This window comes from Ascaphus truei, chromosome 5, assembly GCF_040206685.1.
Source record: "Ascaphus truei isolate aAscTru1 chromosome 5, aAscTru1.hap1, whole genome shotgun sequence".
NCBI lineage: Eukaryota > Metazoa > Chordata > Amphibia > Anura > Ascaphidae > Ascaphus > Ascaphus truei.
In genome coordinates this window covers 139,062,329-139,084,180 of record NC_134487.1, presented here as the reverse complement: position 1 = coordinate 139,084,180, position 21,852 = coordinate 139,062,329, and the positions used below count along the sequence as shown (strand labels likewise).

General features: G+C 47.8%; 1 protein-coding gene across 6 annotated transcripts in view; it reads left to right on the top strand.

Moving 5' to 3' along the window:
- Window positions 1-15,734: 15,734 nt before the first annotated feature.
- ABLIM3 (actin binding LIM protein family member 3) overlaps window positions 15,735-21,852 on the top strand; it is a 186,473-nt gene continuing 180,355 nt past the window's right edge. For 3 of the 6 annotated variants that reach the window (XM_075600970.1, XM_075600969.1, XM_075600967.1), the window contains exon 1: window positions 15,739-16,407. In XM_075600970.1, the coding sequence (XP_075457085.1) occupies window positions 16,395-16,407 (13 nt within the window). In that variant the 5' untranslated portion in view covers window positions 15,739-16,394. Of the gene's footprint in view, window positions 16,408-21,852 lie in introns of all 6 variants that reach the window. The other 3 variants (XM_075600965.1, XM_075600968.1, XM_075600964.1) reach the window with 2 other exon arrangements.

Sequence of the window (21,852 nt, the reverse complement as noted above, 5' to 3'; positions counted from 1 at the left end):
CAAAAGTGTTGGTGCACTTGGAGGTACCTGCCCGGGACTCCTGCACCCAGGTACTGCAGATTTACAAAGGAGATCCGTCTGATCCAACATTGTCGTCGTCCGCGATGGCATCCACCTCCACATGGAGTGAATTCTAGCGTGGATAATATCACCATACAGAGACTCATACAATGGAGGTGGTCTGATCCCAGACCACAGGCCGCAGTCACCGCGTGGTGTCTCACCGATGCTGTACCTGGCTATAAGCAGCTACTGTCGAAGGGTCCCTAGCTATGGGCTTTCCCTGTAGCGGCCACAACCTATGTTGAGTCGGGCCTAGCTTGGGTCTAAGGGGGAGATCTGGCATAGTTCAGGGAAGCACTGCTACCTTGACACTACCTGCTCTGTTGAGGTCCCTTTTCCGACTGGCGTGGCTCTCCTAGCGCGCAAAATATAACTATCTTGCTGTAGGGTAGCCTCGCAGCCCTATTGGCTGTTGCGCGCCATGTGGTCTTCTCCCCAAGGGCTGCTGGGGCTTGTAGTTTCCCTTGCGGAACTTTGGGTGTAATGGCCGCTGCTACAGGATCTCCTGTGCATGCGCAGGGTGTAGCAAGATGGCCGCCGCACTTGATGCACCAACTGCGCATGCGCAATTGCTTCTGTGCATGCACGGCATAAAACAAGATGGCGGCTCCCTGTCCGGGGTCCCGCCAAGGAGCTCCGGCGACCGGGTTACCCCTGCAGTAGCCTCTCTTCCCCCCCACCCGCAACAGAGGTAGGGTAAGGGGACCTGGCTACACAATTATAAAAATAGTGCACCAAAAATAATTATCCAAAAAGGAAGTATTTTGTTTACTGATTTCCACAAAAAAAAGGTTTGTTTCTTGGAGGAAGATGAAGCAAAAAGATAATATTGTACATGTGATTTATTTGTTTGCATATTTTTGGTTTTATTAGAAAACAAATAATGCGAATGGAGGAAACAATAATTTGGGCAACATTACATATTCTTGTATACATCAATTGTGGTAACAATACAATACAATACACAGAGAAAACATTTTAGTGCATCAACTGTACATGTCTCGCACACATATTCCCCCAGACTGTTTCAGTCTCTAACCTTTGCCCACTTTTATCGTAACACAGGAATTTTCTGCCTTTGCATGTGATGATGCATCTTAGGATCTGCTGCAGAAATATCCTGCATGCTTCTGACAATATCAGCATACATTCTTATGTATGGGCCTGAATTTAAAAAGGTACAGTACTAATTGTGTCAAGTATGATCGTACCTCTGGTTTTTTTATTTATAGGCCGGCAGTACCACTATGATTGTTATTACGCAGTTACGGTTTCACATTTTATTCAAAGTAAAACATTATTTTGGGGGGAAGCCTGTCTCTGTTTATAATATATAAGAATATATATTGTATAAAGCTTTCTAAAATATGGTCAGAATAGCTTTTCTCCCATGTGTAACACCTTCTTGCCCGGTCCAAAGGAGTGCTACGGTGAGGTAGTGTCATTTAGGCATAAATGCTCAGTGTGGTTGGGTTACCTTTCTCAGGGTGTCTGCATCCATGCAGGCTGGTGTTGTAAGCTTTGGTTGGAATAAAGGGCGCCAGGAACTTTATTTAGACAAACGAGTTTCTTTATTCTACATCTTGAATATCATACACCCTTCTTCCCTGGGTGCTCAGTCAGCATCTCTGGGAGGCACATGGTTTGTCACCTTGTTCACATTTTTTGGGTTGATAGATAGCATTCCCTTGCATGTAGACATGAGGCCATGTAAGTGAAAAAGCAGCTTTAGATAAGTTCAAGCTGGACCCCTAAGGACAGGGCCGGTGCAAGAGTATTTGTTGGAGCCCTAGGGAGGCAAACCTTCAGCTTACACCTCCTTTCTCTGTCAATCTCTCCCCTCTTCTCTCTCTCCGTCATTCTCCCCCCCTCTCTCTCTGTCAATCTCTTCCCCTCCTCTCTCTGTCATTCTCTTTCCCTTTCTCTGTCAGTCTCTTTCCCCCCTCTCTTGACATTCTCTGCTCCCTCTCTCTGCCATCCTCCCACCCGCTCTTTCATTATCACCCCCCCTCTGTCATTCTCACCCACCCTGCTCTTTCATTCTCACCCCTCTGTCATTCTCACCTGCCCCCCCCCCCCTCTGACATTGTCACCCCCCTCTCTGTCATTCTCACCCCCAGCGCTCTTTGTCATTCCCCCCCTCCCCCTCCCCCAAGCCCCATCATTTTCTCTCTCACCCTTTCCCTGGCATTCTCTTTTCCCTTGACACACACACAAAACTGAACAAGTACACACAGGACAGCCACAGAAAACACACACACACACACACACACACACACACACACACACACACACACACACACACACACACACACACACACACACACACACACACACACACACACACACACACACACACACACACACACACACACACACAGCATCACAGAACAGGACAAACACAACAGAGCAGAACATACACACAGATACACAGAATAGAGCAGAACAGAGCAGGACACACAGACACGCAGAGCAGGACACACAGGCACGCAGAGCAGGACACACAGGCACGCAGAGCAGGACACACAGGCACGCAGAGCAGAGCAGGACACAGACACGCAGAGCAGGACACACAGACACACAGACACACAGACACAGCAGGACACACAGCACAGAGCAGGACACACAGAAACACAGCAGGACACACAGACACACAGCAGGACACAGACACACAGCAAGACACACAGCACAGAGCAGGACACACAGACACACAGCACAGAGCAGGACACACAGACACACAGCACAGAGTAGGACATACAGCACAGAGCAGGACAGACAGACACAGCACAGAGCAGGACACACATACACACAGCACAGAGCAGGACACACAGCACAGAGCAGGACACACAGACACGCAGAGCAGAGCAGGACACACAGACACACAGAGCAGGACACACAGACACGCAGAGCAGAGCAGGACACACAGACACGCAGAGCAGGAAACACAGACACGCAGAGCAGAGCAGGACACACAGACACGCAGAGCAGGACACACAGACACGCAGAGCAGGACACACAGACACGCAGAGCAGGACACACAGACACACAGCAGGACACACAGACACCCAGCACAGAGCAGGAAACACAGACACACAGACACACAGACACGCAGACACGCAGAGCAGGACACACAGACACGCAGAGGCAGGACACAAGACACACAGAGCAGGACACACAGACACACATACATAGCAGGACACACAGACACACAGACACACAGCAGGACACACAGACACCCAGCACAGAGCAGGAAACACAGACACACAGACACGCAGAGCAGAGCAGGACACACAGACACGCAGAGCAGAGCAGGACACACAGACATAGCAGGACACAGACACCCAGCACAGAGCAGGACACACAGACACAGACATAGCAGGACACACAGACACCCAGCACAGAGCAGGACACACAGAAACACAGCAGGACACACAGAAACACAGCAGGACACACAGACACGCAGAGCAGGACACACAGACACACAGACATAGCAGGACACACAGACACGCAGAGCAGGACACACAGACACGCAGAGCAGGACACAAAGACACACAGCAGGACACACAGACACCCAGCACAGAGCAGGAAACACAGACACACAGACACGCAGAGCAGGACACACAGACATGCAGAGGCAGGACACAAGACACGCAGAGCAGAGCAGGACACACAGACACACATACATAGCAGGACACACAGACACGCAGAGCAGGACACACAGACACGCAGACATAGCAGGACACACAGACACGCAGAGCAGGACACACAGACACGCAGAGCAGGACACAAAGACACACAGCAGGACACACAGACACCCAGCACAGAGCAGGAAACACAGACACACAGACACACAGACACGCAGAGCAGGACACACAGACATGCAGAGGCAGGACACAAGACACGCAGAGCAGAGCAGGACACACAGACACGCAGAGCAGGACACACAGACACGCAGAGCAGGACACACAGACACGCAGAGCAGGACACACAGACACCCAGCAGGACACACAGACACCCAGCACAGAGCAGGAAACACAGACACACAGACACGCAGAGCAGGACACACAGACACGCAGAGGCAGGACACAAGACACACAGAGCAGGACACACAGACACACATACATAGCAGGACACACAGACACACAGACACACAGCAGGACACACAGACACCCAGCACAGAGCAGGAAACACAGACACACAGACACGCAGAGCAGAGCAGGACACACAGACACGCAGAGCAGAGCAGGACACACAGACACACAGACATAGCAGAACACAGACACCCAGCACAGAGCAGGACACACAGACACAGACATAGCAGGACACACAGACACCCAGCACAGAGCAGGACACACAGAAACACAGCAGGACACACAGAAACACAGCAGGACACACAGACACGCAGAGCAGGACACACAGACACACAGACATAGCAGGACACACAGACACGCAGAGCAGGACACACAGACACGCAGAGCAGGACACAAAGACACACAGCAGGACACAGACACACAGCAGGACACAGACACCCAGCAGGACACGGACACACACAGCAGGACACACAGACACACAGCACAGAGCAGGACACACAGACACACAGCACAGAGCAGGACACACAGACACACAGCACAGAGCAGGACACACAGACACACAGACATAGCAGGACACACAGACACACAGCACAGAGCAGGACACACAGACACACAGAGCAGGACACACAGCACAGAGCAGGACACACAGACACACAGCACAGAGCAGGACACACAGACACACAGCACAGAGCAGGAAATACAGCTCAGAGCAGGACACACAGACACACACACAGAGCAGGACACACAGACACGCACACAGCAGGACACACAGACACACAACACAGAGCAGGACACACAGACACAGAGCAGGACACAAAGCACACAGCAGGACACACCTCTCTCCACTCCATGCTTAGCCCCGCCCCCAGTCTCTTACATCTCCTCCTGATTGATTGCATTACCCAGCAGCAGCCAATCAGGTTGGAGGAAACTGCCTAGCCCCCTAGCAACAGCCCTGCTTGCTCCCTGCTCTGGGAGATGGGAAATCCCCTCACTTAACAAACCAGTCAGCAGTGCATTTGAAACTCCGCCACCTCATGGTACTTCGCTGTTGCAGCCGCCTCCTTGCTTCCGCCCCCCTTTTCCTTCTGAACCGCGGCGATGTCACCAACGTGACATCGCACAGCGTCGCATTGCCTTGGTAACGCATTGTCATGGCCTCTTCTGACGCTGCGACTTCGCGTTGCCATGGCAACAACACACCGTGTGACGTTACATTGGGGACGTCAGCAGCATCATTTGAAGCTCCGGTTCAGAAGGAGAAGGCGGGTGGCAGGTAAGGAGGCGGCCGTAACAGATAAGTGACGTCCCATCAAGCCCGATAGGCCCGAGAGCGCAGCAAAAGTATATGGGGGTGGACATATTCTTACCGTCCCAAAATGTTGCCTTCCTAGTCCCGGGCATGATGGGAAATCCGCCACTGAAACCAGTGACTGCTGCTCCTTAAATTCTGCCACCCTGGGCGGCTGCCTAATTGACCTAATGGATGAACTGGCCCTGCCTGAGGCCTCGTCCAGGGTGAGAGCTTGCTCCCTCGCTCGTGATCAAATCACTGAAACTCAATCCCTCCGTCCATACTGCGCACGTGAGTGTGGGGAGGCGCCATGCTTGCCGAGACAAATATTTTTTTATTTGTCGCGCTGGCCGTGGTTACGTGCAAGGATCAGCCAATGAGGGCGAACCTTCTCACGTGACGTCCCCCTACGCGCAACTAGCTGGCCAGGAATCATCCGACCAACATGAGCGCCTGACGTCACGGCGCTCGAGCGCCTGCACGCTCGCTTCTACCCTGGACGAGGCCTAAGGGTGGATAGGTGAGAATACACAAGGAGAGATCTGTGTATTTAGATCCTGACACTGGGAATATTCTAAACTGTTCGAGGCGGTAATTTCATTTCCATTTGCTTCTACAATGTGAAGTTGCTGGCAGGGGGTTCAGCATGCTCTCTTTCCAAAGGGAGCAGGGGAAAGTTTTATAGGCACAGTGTTTGTGAAGCGATAAATGTAATGTCTTCAAATGAGTACAGCACTTAAGATAATATTCCCTTTCATTGTGATTTGTGATCTTGGAGGAGTGGAGAGCATCTGCTTCTCACCCTCTGTCTCACTCATGCTGCTAATTATTTTTTCTTCCTGGTCCCGCGTTTTTGCCAATGCTTTAAATTTAATTTGTCACACTCTTCTTATTTTCTCCTACTTCCTATCACAGTTGTACTAATGTACAGTTGCAGTTCTAAGTTACAAAATGCACATTCATACGAGATACCCACACATACTGTACAAAGTTCTACCACAGCATCTCATTTGCATTACACTCTGGTATTGTACTAAACACCCCCCACACACACAGATCGTTTGCTGCCCTCAGTACTAGTGATGTGCACAAGTGTATCGTATTGCAGAGAAAACATCTTTATACTGCACTGTGTACTAAATGTAACCCCCTTGTAAGGATGCCTGTGATTGATGGCCAGCTCTTGAGCCAATGACTGAGAATCGAAGGGAGGTTTGATATGATTAGTTACCCAGAGGAGGAGGAGGGGCTAAATAAGGAGAATTTAAGAGTCCCAAGCAAAGCACGTGGGGCCAGAGCGTCACTGCCCCAGTGAGGTTGGAGGCCAAGACCAGCACATGAGCATAACTACTGCAGTTCTGCAGATTCGGAGCGGCCACAGATAGGACAGTCAAAGTCCACCCCACGTATCAGCTGCTAGTGTCTTGGAGTCATGAGTAGCCCTGAGGGGACCCCACTTGCAAACACCACAGTACATGTACCGGTTCCTGTTCAAGTCTTTGCGAAGTAACCGGCCTGTAACAGTTAAAACAATACACCTAAGAGCTCCAACGCTGTGCCAGCACCCATAAAGGGTCCCTTAATAACACAGGGTCCTTTGGACTTCAGGAGAGAAATTGAGAGACTAACACGCAGCGACTCAAGTTGGTGTATTGTTATATAAACTGTGTTGTATGATAAGTGTATGATCCTACCGATGGAGGATCAATGCTGTGGTACTGTGAGCCGATAAATACAAGCCCCGGTTACAAAAATGTAACACCTCTACTCTCGGCCAATAGAAGAGGGGCCACACTAAAATGTCCCGGTGTCTTACTGTTGGTGATGCTCAGTGGTTTGTTACCTTATTCATCAGGGTGCTGAAATTCGTGCAGGGCTGCTATCATGAGCAATAAACAAATAGAGGGTGCCAGGACCTTTTCTGTAGTTTTATTGTAACAGGAACACACATATAACCTATTCCTAAGGCCGCTTCCTTGGTCAGCGAGAGCATGCAGAGGAGTGCGCGTGTGGCACAATCACAATGCCTTAAGGCAATGATCGCAGCCATAGACTGCGCACGCGAGGAATCAGATAAATTTGATTCGGCGGCATGACAGCCAGGTCACATTAGCGGTTCGTCCAATGAGAGCGAACCAGCTCCGTGACATCACGGACATGCCTCCCCGTCACGTCTACCCAGGCCACAAATCGATGCAGCTAAAAGGCGGATGACATAACACGCACGGCCGTGAGCGTGCGGTCACCATGGACCCAGCCTTAGGGATGCTCAGACAGCAGTCCCCAAAGAGGTTCAGTCTTTCACTTTGTGTTGCACAGAAGCACTCTCCTTCCCAAGTAGCAGCAATTCCATCCTCACTGGAATCCTTAAGCAGGGTGTACTCCACATAAGAACCTACACCCTATCACCTGACAGAACCAAGAATATCTTACCCCATAATAATTCTACCGTGATACTCCCAGGCCTTTGCTTACAGAACCTTCTCAGGAATACTTGTCCATTCCCTCTTGTGGGTGGAACTGTCTCAGAGCCATAGCTGGGTCATCCCCTAAAGCATGGGTGCGCAAACTGGGGGGTTTGAATTTTTTTTTGGGGGGGAGGCGGTTACAGAGACCCTTCAACGTCTTTCTTTTGGTGATGCCTCTGTAACTCACTTAACGGAATTGAGCCGGCCTCAGGCCACACGTCGCCTTGGCAACGCAGCATCATTTGACGCCGCATTAAAGGTAATGGGGGGCGCAACACGGGGAGAGCAGGCAGGGGGGGCGCAGCGCAGGAAGTTTGCGCACCTCTGCCTTAGAGGGTAACCCTTCTAGCATATTCCTGAAACCAGGGACTGGCCAAGCACCTGTCTATGGTTAACTTGCAACATGAAAATAGTTACATGAAATTAGTTACATGAGACCTGCAACATTATACTAGGACCTGTAAAGGGATTTAACCGCTTAACTCCCTGTAGGAACTCACTAATATAATTTAGCATACCCCCAAGGCTGCTACATAAAGATACATGTTGTGTCATACTGTCTGATCTCCACCAAGCTCTCCGCTAGCGACCTACTGTAGCGTATCGTTCACATAGGGGAGTAGAACTTGGACCCCTGCCCTAACATATGTACAATCAGCCTGGGGGAATAAAAAGAGGTCACATAATGAACACAAATTCACACTCGTACCTGACTCCACACTTTAGTTTTGCCCTTTGCTTTACTTGTTTTGAAAACCTCTTCATAGACATAGATTATCTATCGCACCTCATTTTCCCTTCTTTACATTTTTTAAGTGGTGAATAACAAAAGCACACACACAGACACAGCTGTTATGTCAGTACTGCACCTTTCTCCAACATTGTTTATAACTTGACTCCTTTCAGCAATGCTGATACTGTATTTTACAAAACGACAGCTAACACAGACGTACATGCCTGTTACTGCACCTTATTTACAATATGCCCTGAATAACCTACTGCAATGCTAAGTACTGTAGTTACTCAGTCCACTAACACAGGGGTCTCCAAACTTTTAAGTACGAGGGACACATCGTATATTCTACACATTTTCGCGGGCCAAAGGAAAAAAAATCAATTTATAAATGTTATATAGTTATATATTTTATAAACGAATGAATAATTCGGATCATCGTCATTTGGATCTTTTTGGGGTAATCAGCATGATATGATTCAGAACAAAAGAGAAATGTGACAATTACAAAGAAAGGATGCCGTGCTTACACTGGGAAATTATATATAATGAGCAAAAATATATATATTTCAAGTTGCTGCGGGCTGGATACAATCTTGTGGGGGGCCTGATGTGGCTCCCGTGCCGTAGTTTGGAGACCCCTGCACTAACAGATCTGCAGAAACCCCTCAATACTGTTATGCAGTTCTGTGCCTTTTTATCCTTGTAGTATCCTGAATGCACCCACACACAGCTCTGCCGCTGTACCTCAGTCCTCCCATACATCTTCCTTACCTCATACAAGCAGAAGTATGTATCTGTGCCAGTATTTTCTGCTTCATAACTAATTGTGAACAGACTTCTGAAATGACGTTTTGACTGGCAAGTACAGGACTCCAACCAGCTATCCATGTTAGAGAAATTGGTTTGAAAGTGTATGGACCTGGATATGGCGAGTTGGATCTCCAAAGTCCATAGATCTACAGATGTAGAGGATGGAGCAGATATTATTGCACACATTGTCGCACAGTAACGCGCTATTCCTGACACGACTTTGCTGTAAGATGTTTGCTGGCTTCATTCAAACAAGAGAGGCAGCAAGATGTAAAATGCGAAATCGTGGAACTTGTTTGTGGGTCTATAATAACTTGGCAGAGATAAGCTACAGCATGGACGGCGACAGCTTTTCTGGGGTCCAGGACTAGAGTTTTTACCTGGGTCCCCCATTGTTTGTGACCCTGTAAGCCCCCCACTCGCTCTCTCTCTCAGGCTCCCCCCTGTTTATCTCACACACACCTCTTAGCTTTCTCACCCCCATTCTATCTCCCCATTCTATCTCACCCCTCTCCCTTTCTACTCACATTCCCCAAGTATTTCTCTCCCACCCACTCACTGTCCCCCTGACTCTCCCTCCCCTTCTGATCACTCTTCCCCCTCTCTCTCCCCTCTCCCAATCCCCCTCTTTCAATCCCCCCTCTCTCCCTCTTCCCTCCCTCTCCTTTCTTACTCTTCCTCCCTCTCTCCGCTCTTACTCCCCACACCTCCCCCCTCTCATGCAATCACACTCCCCCTCCTCTTACTCAATCCACCCTTTCTCATCCATTAAATTCCCCCTTTCACTCACACACTCAATCAATCAATCACCCCTCTCACTCACACAATCAGTCAATCCCCCATGCCTCTCACTCAATCCCACCTCTCACTCAAACCTCCCCCTATCACTGTCCACCAACCACCTTTCTCTCTCCCCCCTCCTCTCACACTCCCCTTCTACTCTCATCCCTTACCCTCTCCTCCCACACTTTCTCCCCCCTCCTCTCTCCATCCTCATCTCCCACTCAATCCTACATCCTGTCTCACTCATTCCATTACTCTTCTAACTTGACCCCCCTGCTCTCACGCAATATAATGTTCTCTCTCACTCAGCCTCCACCCCTCCTCTCACCCCACTCCTCTCTCAATCACCCCCACTGCTCTCAATCAATACCCCCACTCTTCACTCAATTCTCCCTCCTCTCACTCAATTCCCCACTCCTCTCTAACACCAGCCCCCTTCTTTAAGAATTTGACCTAGGGGAAGGTTGGTTGGAAGGCCTCCAGTCCCATGGCGGAGGGGAGCTGGGGCCTCGTAGATGGATGCGAAAGTTTGGCCCAACTTCTGGGTAGACCTAATGTCCGCCGCTGGCTGGGAACAGCGGGGTAAGAGATGGGGATTGGCGTCAGAGGGTTCCACAGCTGAAGAGAGCTGGTGTCCCGCAGCACACAGAGGCCCCTGGCAGTCACCACTGGAAATTCTCCCCTCCTGGAGCTGCCAGACCCGAGACCCTTGTCCCAGCTCTCCCCCCGTTGTTGGCATTCAGCTACAGTACAGTACATTCATGCATCAACATGCGATAATAGGTGTAATAACTTCTGCTACATGCTCCATAATGGAGCCAAGTGATATCTATCGCAGAGGAGTGGATGTTGAAAATGTTACAGCGCCAGAGTCTACTGTTGCAGGTAATCTCCGACCGGCATGTTTGGGGAATAACTGTAACAAGGGTGCAGAGCTGAAATCTGTTACAGCAGGTGTCCATGTGATGGATGTAGTTTCTTCCATTTCCCTGTCTAGTCCAGCAGGAAACGATGGTGTGATGGTGTAGCTTCCCACCCAAGTTAAGATGCCCAGGATGTCCGCTTCTTTGCAGGGTAAGGCCTGGGACATGGTGCAGGGAGCGGCGCTGGGCAGCGTTGACGCTCATGCTCTCCTGCTCAAGCAGGAGATTTTTCTTGTCCCTGCATGCGGTCAGCGAGCGCGCTTGTGTGCCAGGTGGGAGGCGGATCGGGAGGCGGGGCTAGCGTGTCACGGCGCCGACGTCACGGACTGCCATTGGCTTCTGGCAGTCACGTGACCGGCCCTGTGCTTGCATGAGCGGCAAAATGTAAACTTGCCTGTCTCCTGCATTTCCACACGCCTCCGCACGCCTGCGGAAGCGTGCGTAAGCGCCGTCTAAAGTCGCGCTGATAGGGATAATGTTTCCCCTCAGCGCGGCTCGGCGCGCCTCAGCACGGTCTTTTTGACCATGTCCGAGGCCTAAGGTTGCGCACTGTTGGGATGGTCCTGTAACTCCTCTAGAAGAAGAAGAGGCAGACCAAAACTGTCTCTATTCTATTGACGATCATATGTTTTATAGCTAAGATGTGCTTTGGGACATGGCTTTGGTAGAGACCCATAAAGAAGGGTTCATTTTGTGGAAGTGTCTGATAGGAAGGGTGGGATGTGTAGAAAGACTGACACTGCCCATTACTGTTGACCCTCTGATGCAGAGATCAGTATCATGCCCACTGCTCAGATGCACAGATCAGTGTTATGTACACAGCCCATATCCCGCCACTGCCCATGTTCTACCCCTGTAATTGTATTTATATTATATCCAAAAAGCTGTATCATGTTGATAATGTAAACATGTTATTGATGTCATACCATGTCTGTTATTGTGGTTGTATTTTGTACAGAGAAAGAAAATAAGAAATGTATGGGGCTGTTTGTGTTATATCATGTAACCAGAATGTATATGGTTTAAGTATCCTAACATTGTCCCTGTTGTATATTTAAAAGAATGTTGGGGACAACATTATGTTTTGATAGAGGAGTCTGTATCCACCTCTTTTATCATTCCGGATATCGCACTTCCCTCGCTTATCTGGTGACTGGTGATGTCCCCCCTGGGGAGTTTTAGAGGGTATATATAGCTCCACCCGATGTTCAAGATGCAGGTTCTACAAAGTTCTGGCTGGGTTCCTCACCGTGAATCCTGTAAATAGGTTGATGTGTGTGTCCTGTCACTGTTTGTTGTGATCAGTTTGGAACGTGCCCATTAAGTAAGCGCCAGTAGTAAGGGTTCAAGATTGTTCCCACTATTGAAAATGAGGAAGTATGCTTTTGGTAATGAGTTCTGTAAACCCAGATTATTTTTGGACCGGCCCAACCAGAAGGTTCCATGTGCATTCCTGATAAAATAGGCATGGAGATCGTATGCTGTACATTGTAGCAGGTTTCTAACCTAAAGTGTTTGCCAGAAGGGCCCACTCAACAAGTGGTGGAGCATTACCAATCCAATGCAAGAGACTGACAATGTATCTTTTACTATGGGTAACAAGCTTACTATAAATACATCCCCAGCGTAGGAGTGAGAGTGACCAGGGGATGAAGTCCAGAGTGATATTGTTTGCCAGGAGTTTCTATCAAGTAACCAGGCAATGTCTGTGAAGCATTATTGATGGCTGTGAAATGGAGCACCTTTTTGTTTATAAAAGTTCCTGGCGCCCATCCTTGTTATATTCAAGTATCCACGCCGTGGGTGCGCCCCCCCATCACGCCCCCGCCACGCTCCCCTCGTCTTTCCCCCTGCAGCTCACTGCAGACCGGGGATCTTGGCTGCACGCACCACCAGCCTGGCCGGCGCACGTGCAACACCGACACCGGGGCCTCAGCCTAAGGAAGGTTACATGCAAATGCTTAGAGCTGAATGGTATCTCCCTAATGACCCGGGGGGGGGGGGGGAGATGCACACTGAACTAACAAGTCCATTCCCCCTCTTCACCCTTCTTTCCTCTCTCCATTCCCCCACTTCGCCTACCCTTCTCCCCTCTCCACTGCACTCCTCCCCCACTCTCCACTTCACTCTTCCCACTTCACCCCTCTCCATTCCCCTTGCCACCTCTTCATCCCTCTCCATTCCCCTTTTACTTCTCTCTCACCCCTCTTATCCTTTTTCCATTCCTCCTCTTCTCCACTCTCTCCCCTGTCCTCTCTCCTCCTCCCCTCTTCACCGCTATCCACCTCCCCATTCCCCCTCTTCACTGCTCTCTCCATTCACATTCTCTTTCTCTCTCTCTCTCTCTCTCTCTCTCTCTCGCTCTCACCTTCTTCTTTTCTCCACCTCCTTTTTTCTCCTCTTCAACCTCTCCCACGATTCCTCCTTTCCCACCTCTTCATTCCCCCTTTCCCTCACCCACAATATCTACAAATGGGATGGCCAACTCCAGTCCTCAAGAGCTAGCAACACGTCAGGTTTTCAGAATATCCCTGCTTCAGCACAGGTGGCTCAATCAGTGACTCAGTCGAAGACTTTAATAACTAATAATGTTCCACCCAACCACTCAGCACAATTACAGGAGCTACAGTAGGAATCGGCATTTGTGATAAGCTTTCATTCATTGGATAAGAAGCAGCCTGTAGGTTAGGGTGCTTGGTTTGAATGCCCAAAAACTGTGGGTTCAGTTATTGCCTAGGTCACTGTTATTGCCCTGTGTCATCTCAGGCAATATTATTTGAGTCATATTATTTACTAAGTAATTCTATGCCGTAGGACAGCTTCACCTAATGGACCATTCAAATTAATGAGCCATAACGTGTTTTATGGATGTAAGATATCTTTTGGCTTAATGTAGTAGATATGGACGTTTGTGTCCCTTAAAAACAAGACGAGATCTCAATGTATCTTTCCCAGGAACACATCTTAATCTTCATAAAAGGATTTAAAAGCTTATGATCTATACAGTAGCTTTGTGTAAAGCAGTAATCACCCAGAAGCCTATACTGTTTGTATCTTCCCCCCTGAGCATGTTTTGCTGGGGGGTTTTTCTAATGGTTTTTGTGTGTGTTAAAAATCATGATTTTCTCCATCTCTAGAGTGTGACATTACCATGGTAATCTCAGACAGCACTGGGCTCTGGGGTGAGCTCTATTTTGACCTTCCAGACACTTCATAAACAAAATGCAAAACAAGCCTGGCGATCAGACTGCTGTTTTAATATGCAACGTTTCCGGAGCATGGTAGCGACCGTCTAGGAGCTCCATGTACCTTGTACATTAAGTGTCCATCTTTGGGCTCCATTCCATAAAAGTATTGCCCATATTGTTTACTAGAGCGAATGATGTAAAAGTAGCTACAATAATGCTAGTTTTGGAGACTATCTGTAAATGGAGAGCTTGATAGGGGGTCAAGGCAAAATGTGGGTCAATTTTGGGACACAAATGCCTCGATTAAATCCTATTGTTGGCCTTTAATACATATAGTGCATATTTTGTTGCCCCTTATTTGCATCACTTTTGCATTAATACACAGACGACTAAGGTTGGGTACATATTGCCTTCACCCGTGCGGAGGCGTGCGCAGCTGTGACGTCACCGCTTCAAGTGGGTGCGCTTTTCGGCCACGGCACGCGCGCCGTCTAGGGGCGTGCCAGTGACATCACGGAGCTGGTTCGCCCACATTGGGCGAACCGCTCACGTGACCGGCCTGTCTCGCCAAGAAATCCGTTTGAACTGATTTCTTGCGCAACGCGTTCCCCCTCCAGCTTCCGCCCGCATGCCGCATGGATGCGAACACTGCCTTAAGGCAGTCTGATCGCTCAGCATCCGCACGGTCTGCGGCACCATGGCCCCAGCCTAAGGCTGCGTCCATAGACACTTCGCCCATGCGGAGGCGCGCGGAGGCTGAGGGAAAGCGGGTGCTTTCCCTGGCCTTGGTACGCGTGCCGTCCGGGGGCTTGTCTAGGGGCGTGCCAGTGACGTCACGGAGCTGGTTCTCCCTCATTGGGCGAACCGCTCACGGGACCGGCTCGTCGCGCCAAGAAATCAGTTTTAACTGATTTCTTGCGCAACGTGCGTCGCCTCCCGCTTCCGCACACGTGCCTGCACACCGTATAGATGCGATCACTGCTTTAGGCAGTCTGATTGCTCAGCGTCCGCGCGGTCATCCATACCATGGACGCAGCCTTAGTCTCCAATACACAGAAAGTGCTACCAAATAATCAAGACCGTGCACAGAACTCTGCACTTGCGATTCACCAGCAGGTGACAGCAAAACCCATTATTCTGGCTTCAATTTCAACCCATTACCACCCATCCTCCTGTCTCTTTCCCTTCTATACATCACGTTTCCTCTATCTTTTTATATTCCCAAAGGAATACGTCTTGGAAGATTCCCAGTGGCAAAGGCACAGACAGGGTTTAGATTGAATTAAAACAGCTGGATTGTGCCAGTTGAAGAATGAGCATTCAGCTTTGAGAGCTGTGTCTAGATACCGCCTCCTCTTTCCACAGTCCACACCCCCAAGTGCTGTAAAACAGGCTCCCTCTCAGCAGAGATCCTGCTTCTTCTGTCTCTTGCACCTTCTCAGCTTGTAGTGACAGTGCTGTGCTAGGGACACAGGCTGCGCCTCTAGGTGTGTGTGTCTGTCTGTCTGTGTGTATGTGTGTGTGTGTGTGTGTATAAAGGGATTACCTCCTCTCTGGATAGAATTCCTGATTTGTCATTGCTCCCTGTCTTCTTTACCTCACTCAACCATACACTAATAAGCAGAGTGTTTTCCCTCTCACCTCCCTATTGTTTTTCTCTCTTCTCCTTGCCCCTTTTCATTATTACATTATATCATTGCCCTGCCCCATTGTTCCGTTTGTTTCTATTCTTCGCTGCCTTTCTGTCCTACTTACGCCTCTCTCTCTCTCCTCCTCCTCTCTTCCCTCTGTCCCTAGCTGTCTATGTTCCCCTCTCAGTGCTGTTCCTTGTCTACCTGAGTGTGTGTATGGGAGAGGTTACCTCACCGTGCCCAGGGATGGCTTGCATGGAAGCCTCAGGGAGCTGCTGCTGTTGCTATTTGTAAGGCAGAGAAGGAGGACACACCGCTCAGCAGGCACCTCAAGATAAGAGATTGGAGGCTGACGGCTGACTTTCTTCTTTGGTGTTGGATGAGAAGGCTTCTAGGAGATCAGCACCATGAGCACTAGTTGTAAGTACATATTCTGCATTCCTAGGCTGGACAGTCACTCCTATCACCCCTCAGTCCTGGGGAGCAAGTCAAGGGGGGCAATTATAGGGTGAAGATTACACACACACACACACACACACACACACACACACACACACACACACACACACACACACACACACACACACACACACACACACACACACACACACACACACACACACACACACACACACACACACACACACACACACACACACACACACACACATATATAAAAAATCTGTTGGCTAATACATAAACACACACACCAAAATATATATTTTTCTTTGTGTGTCTGTGTGTTTATGCATTGGCCAACAGAATAAATATATATATATATCCTTTTACTTGTATATACAGTGTATATTTGCATGTTCTATATACATACTCTGTTATTAGTTCTGTCAATTAGTTGTCTATAAAGATGCATTGCCAATGTGTTGCATTCCAAATTATTAGTCTGATCTCTTATTAATTTCTAGTTGTGTGTTAGATCTGTTAAGTGTCTCTGTACTTATGATATTGTATGTGGATCTATTAAGTGGATAAGTCAGTAGCAGCACACTGCCTGAGCATATGTATGTTTAACATTATTATTGTAGCGTGTTCATATTGCCTGTTCCTCAAGGCCTGGGGTTATCTTCTTGCAGTATAATAATGAGTTGTGCCTTATAAAGAGGCGTCCTTAGCTGTTCTAATGGTGGAGGCGCCTACAATGTGTCACATACCAGTATTGAAGAAGAAAACCTATAATTAAGACCATCATCTTTTTTGTTATAAAACCCTTTCAGTGAGACCCCGAGAAGCATTGCTTTGCATTGCTGCAAGGGTTGGTAACTGCTTAATAACTGCAGTGTGTCAGTCCAAAAGAAAAACCTTTGTCCTGAACTGAAAAAGATTTGTACTCTTAAACCAATGGTACGCCATCTACAGTATGTCACAGATTCAAATGAGTGTAGTCATAGAAAGCCATATGCAGGCGTTCTATTCCACTACATGCTTTTTTCTACTGAATAAACTGTAAACGCTGATGGTCTGTAGCACTTTCCTTTTTTCAACTTTGTACAGTATTCACCTATTTTAATTATGTATACCATAATGTAAATTGCTGAGTACACTGATATACATTGATTTAGTAATAATAATAATAATTTAAAAAAAAGATGGGAAATATTGCTGCACAATTGTGTAGCAACAGTACAGCTCCTTGATGCAGAACCTGACTTCCGTCTTTTATTCCCAAATCAGAGGCTAACACACATGATTTAGACATTTTGAAGAAGAAAAGCCGCTCAACACTTGCATATAGTGCTAGGCGGGATGGCCCCATTACTGGGTCACATAATGAGGGCACTAGGATATTACCAGTTAAGTTAATGTTTGCGTTCCTGTCACATGGCACTGTAACTCTTGTCCCACCGGTTACCTCTGCACAGTTCCAGAGTGACAGTCCTGTGTTGCTAAAAGGAGTAGTCTCATTCTAAAGGAATGCAAGTAGCAGGTCACTGACAGCTATGACATTGCTACCTTCTGTAGATGTTTTGCCTAAGGCTGCGTTTATAGTACTGGCTACAGCGACGGCGACGCTACCCGTGACATCACACTTCGCCGTCGCAAAAGTTGCCCTCTGGTGTGCGATGTCGCTGGTGGCAAGGGGCAATGTGATTGGCTGCTGCCAGTCACGTGGTGCGGCTGTCTCTGAAAATCTCAAATCCTTTTGACTACAGAGATTTTGGTAGCTGTGACGTCGCCGTCGCGCCTACTATGGCCGATCACTACTGACTACATTGAGTTGCTTTGCGACTGCACGCCATCGCCATTGCTGTAGCCAGTACTATAAACGCCTCTATAAACGACTATAAGGCCTCTGTCCCACTGCGCTCGGTGGCGCGGGCGGCCACACGCAAGTTCCCCACCAGCAGGGGAATTCTGCGGAGCCGGTCCCCCCTGGCTGCACAGCTTACTACACGCTGTGGCGCGTCAGCCGCTATGGGATACAAGAGAATTGTAATCCCTAGCGTTGACGCGTCACGTGGTGTGGCTGTGAGCCAATGAGGAGGGGAGGCTTCGGGAGGAGGAGAGGCTTCGGGGAGCGGGGAGGAGTGTGGAGTGAAAGCAGCGTGCGTGCCTGTCTGTGTGTGTGTATGTGTGTGTCTGAGTGCGTGAGTGCCTGCCTCTGTGTGTGTGTGTTGCTTACCTTCAATCAGCAGCCCGAGCCCGTGGAGGGAGGGAGGGGGGGGAGAGTAGCGGGTCCCTCCGCTCAAGCCACGCCCCCCCTCCCGCTCAAGCCTCCCACTCCCACCCGGCTCCCTACAGACCGCATATCACGGTCTGTGTATGTCAGCGCCCCGCCTGTCTGCAGTGCGGGCGCGCTGACTCTGGGAGCGGGGCCTTAGCCTAAGGTATCACAGGGGGAGGACATTTACTTAGCCCTTCTCCTCCATGTGAATCACCACCTGTACTTACATTTATATATGTCACATATAAAGCTTTTTTATGCATTCCATTTTCTCACATACAAACATGCAGAAAACATGTACATAATGTGTATGTAAAGGCACTAACACAGTGGTGGCCAACTCCAGTTCTCAAGGGCCACCAACAGGCTAGGTTTTAAGGATATACCTGCTTCAGCACAGTTGGCTTTGACTGAGCCACTAATTGAGCCGCCTGTGCTGAAGCAGGGATATCCCTTATACCTGGCCTGTTCGTGGCCCTTGAGGACTGGAGTTGGTCACTCCTGCACTAGCAGGCATTGTGTTTTATTAAGCAGGATGGTTTACGTCCCATTGCTGTCCCAGCTAAGCATTCGGTACCAATTAGAAACTGTTGAATAACGTATTGCATTAAAAAGAATTGTTATCTACAACTATATGCTTTATTGTGTCTTCCACTGCTCTGAATTGCACTGCGGTGACACAATAGCATGAATTGCTAGGTTTTGCTTGACATTGTTTGGTTTCTGGGGTATATTTTGATGTCGTTTGCCACTGATACATTGTCTCCTATCATTGTCTGGTTGGCGGAACTCTCTGTCGTCAAGCTGTGTTTAATCTGCCTTTTCCAGTAGTTACTTTAAAAATGACATTCACATTAATATGCTTTGGATGTGAACAATTATTGCATGTCTACCATTGAGGGAGCATATAATGTCAGGAAATTGTTGGCTAATATTTGCCTGTTGTTTTATATAAATCTTAAAGACTCAATCCAAGCAGCTTAATTTTTTTAAAAATATTTGCTTTAATATATGCAGCCTTTAATTACCTTTATTGAAAACATTTCATTCTCCTGTGTTTGATCAGCATAATCCTGCTTCCCAGGGTTCACTAAATGGCCGCCTTTCCATTTCAAATCAATCCTTCAGTCAGTGTAACTCAGCAGCTACAATGTATTCCTATATTACTAAAGTAACATTATCTATTGTTACAGTTTACAGCTCAAACTGTTGGAAATATTGGCAACAAATTATCACAAACAGGAAAGTGTTACAAAAATCTTGCACTGCTGGGGAACTGTTAAACCTGCTATAGAAATCAAAAGATTATCAAAAATGACATCGAGTTGAATTTAGACAAAAAAGGTAGTAAGTATTATCTAATACTACATAACTGATTTATTTAAAATAAAACACACATGTAGAATATTGTTTGGATTGCTCCTTTAACACTATGAATGTTACAGAGCTAACTTCTCCCTAGTTCTAGATATACAACCATGTTGTTTAATTGCTAAGCCTGTTACTAGTCAATGCTTTTACGCCACAGGCCAGTCCTGATCACATGTAATGACATCATTCATTTTAGCTCTATTATTTGTATTTGGTACTAATTTCTTTCAAGGTCAGGGGAAGAAATGCAGAATTGTGTTCCGAATCGATGTTCCCTTATACATAATATATGTGTCCTTGTGGTTCTTGCTTAATGAGCTGTCCTTCTGGGTAAACATTGCAAGGAGTTGTAGGATGTGATACAATGCGATGTATCAACATAAGGCCGCGTCCATGCTGAGCGTGACCGCGCGGGTGACCGCTCGTGTGGCGCGATCAACCACATTGAGGTCTATCCTCACGTCCAAAGTGTAGACGTGCACGTAAGCGTCGGCGCGGCTGTTTTTTTGTCTTTGTCTCGGTTGCGTCACGTGAGCAGTTTGCCCAATGATATAATATTGGTCATTAGTCTGCTCTAAACCTGTATACACTGTATTCTTCTGGGCTGGTTCTGCAATTAATCTGACATTTTGGTATACCAGAAACTGTATGCATTAATATACATGGCTTTTTTACGATAACATTTATCACCAGTATTGGAGTCTTTGGCTTATCAGATTCTAGATATGTTAGGACTTCTAGCTATATACATTAATTTGAGCAGGTTCAGGAATTAATTGGATTTCTGGTTATATTAGTGTTGTAAGCCTTTGTGGACACATTTATAGGACCATTAGGTCTTTGTCCTTTGTTCATTGACTTCCCTGTTTTTGGCAGTACAATACAATGTTATTCTGATTTGGTGGAGGTTTACACCATTTCGTTTCAGACGGGAGGGAGACTTATGTGGTATGGTATGAAGGGAAGTAACACAGGTTCCTTGCTTAGGGATCTGTGGGAACGGGCCTGAGGAAGGGGCACCCCTCCCCAAAACTTTGCCCCCCTTTGCTTTATCACATTTGCTCCATCCATTTTTTTCCCTTAGGCATTTTTATTGTCACAACCTTCCCCATTTCCCTTGTTTTTCCCTTCCTTCCCCCACTTCCCTCCCCTCCCATCACGCCAATTTGGCACTTGTTTGTATGCATAGACCCCCTTAAGGATAGTTGTAGCACCCTCCAGATTGTATTCTGTGTACATTTATCTCAATACAAATGATCTGTTTGGCATATTCCAGTGTTGTCTCGTTATATTTTCATTGAGTGCTGGGAACAGCTATTTTTTGCACTATAGTTTTGGGAGGGCTTAGGATCCCTCCTGCCATTCCCATGCACCAGACATTATAGATTTTGATCTTATCCTGGGAGTGCTGTCTGTAACACCATACTTTTTATAATATTGTGGTTGTTTAAGATGTTTCATTTATGTTCATGTGTGAAAATACGTGAGTGTAGGTTCATAGCAAGATATGGAATCTTAAGAATGTATTTGTGAAGAAAGTGTTTGTGTGTCTGGAGGTGTGAGTGGGTAGTTATATAGCATGTGTTGCACAGTGTGTAATGTGTGCATTGCACGTATAACGAGTGAGATATGTGTTGCAATTTGTGTGTGTATGTTTTGATGTGGAGATTATGTATATGTGTATGTTTATGTACAGGACATGTACTGTATGATGGGTGTGCATTTGTGAATGTCAAATTTGTATGTGTATATGTTTAGGGTTTGTATGTGTGTGGTGATTGCATACTTGCATGTGTATGTATTCCTGGAAAGTG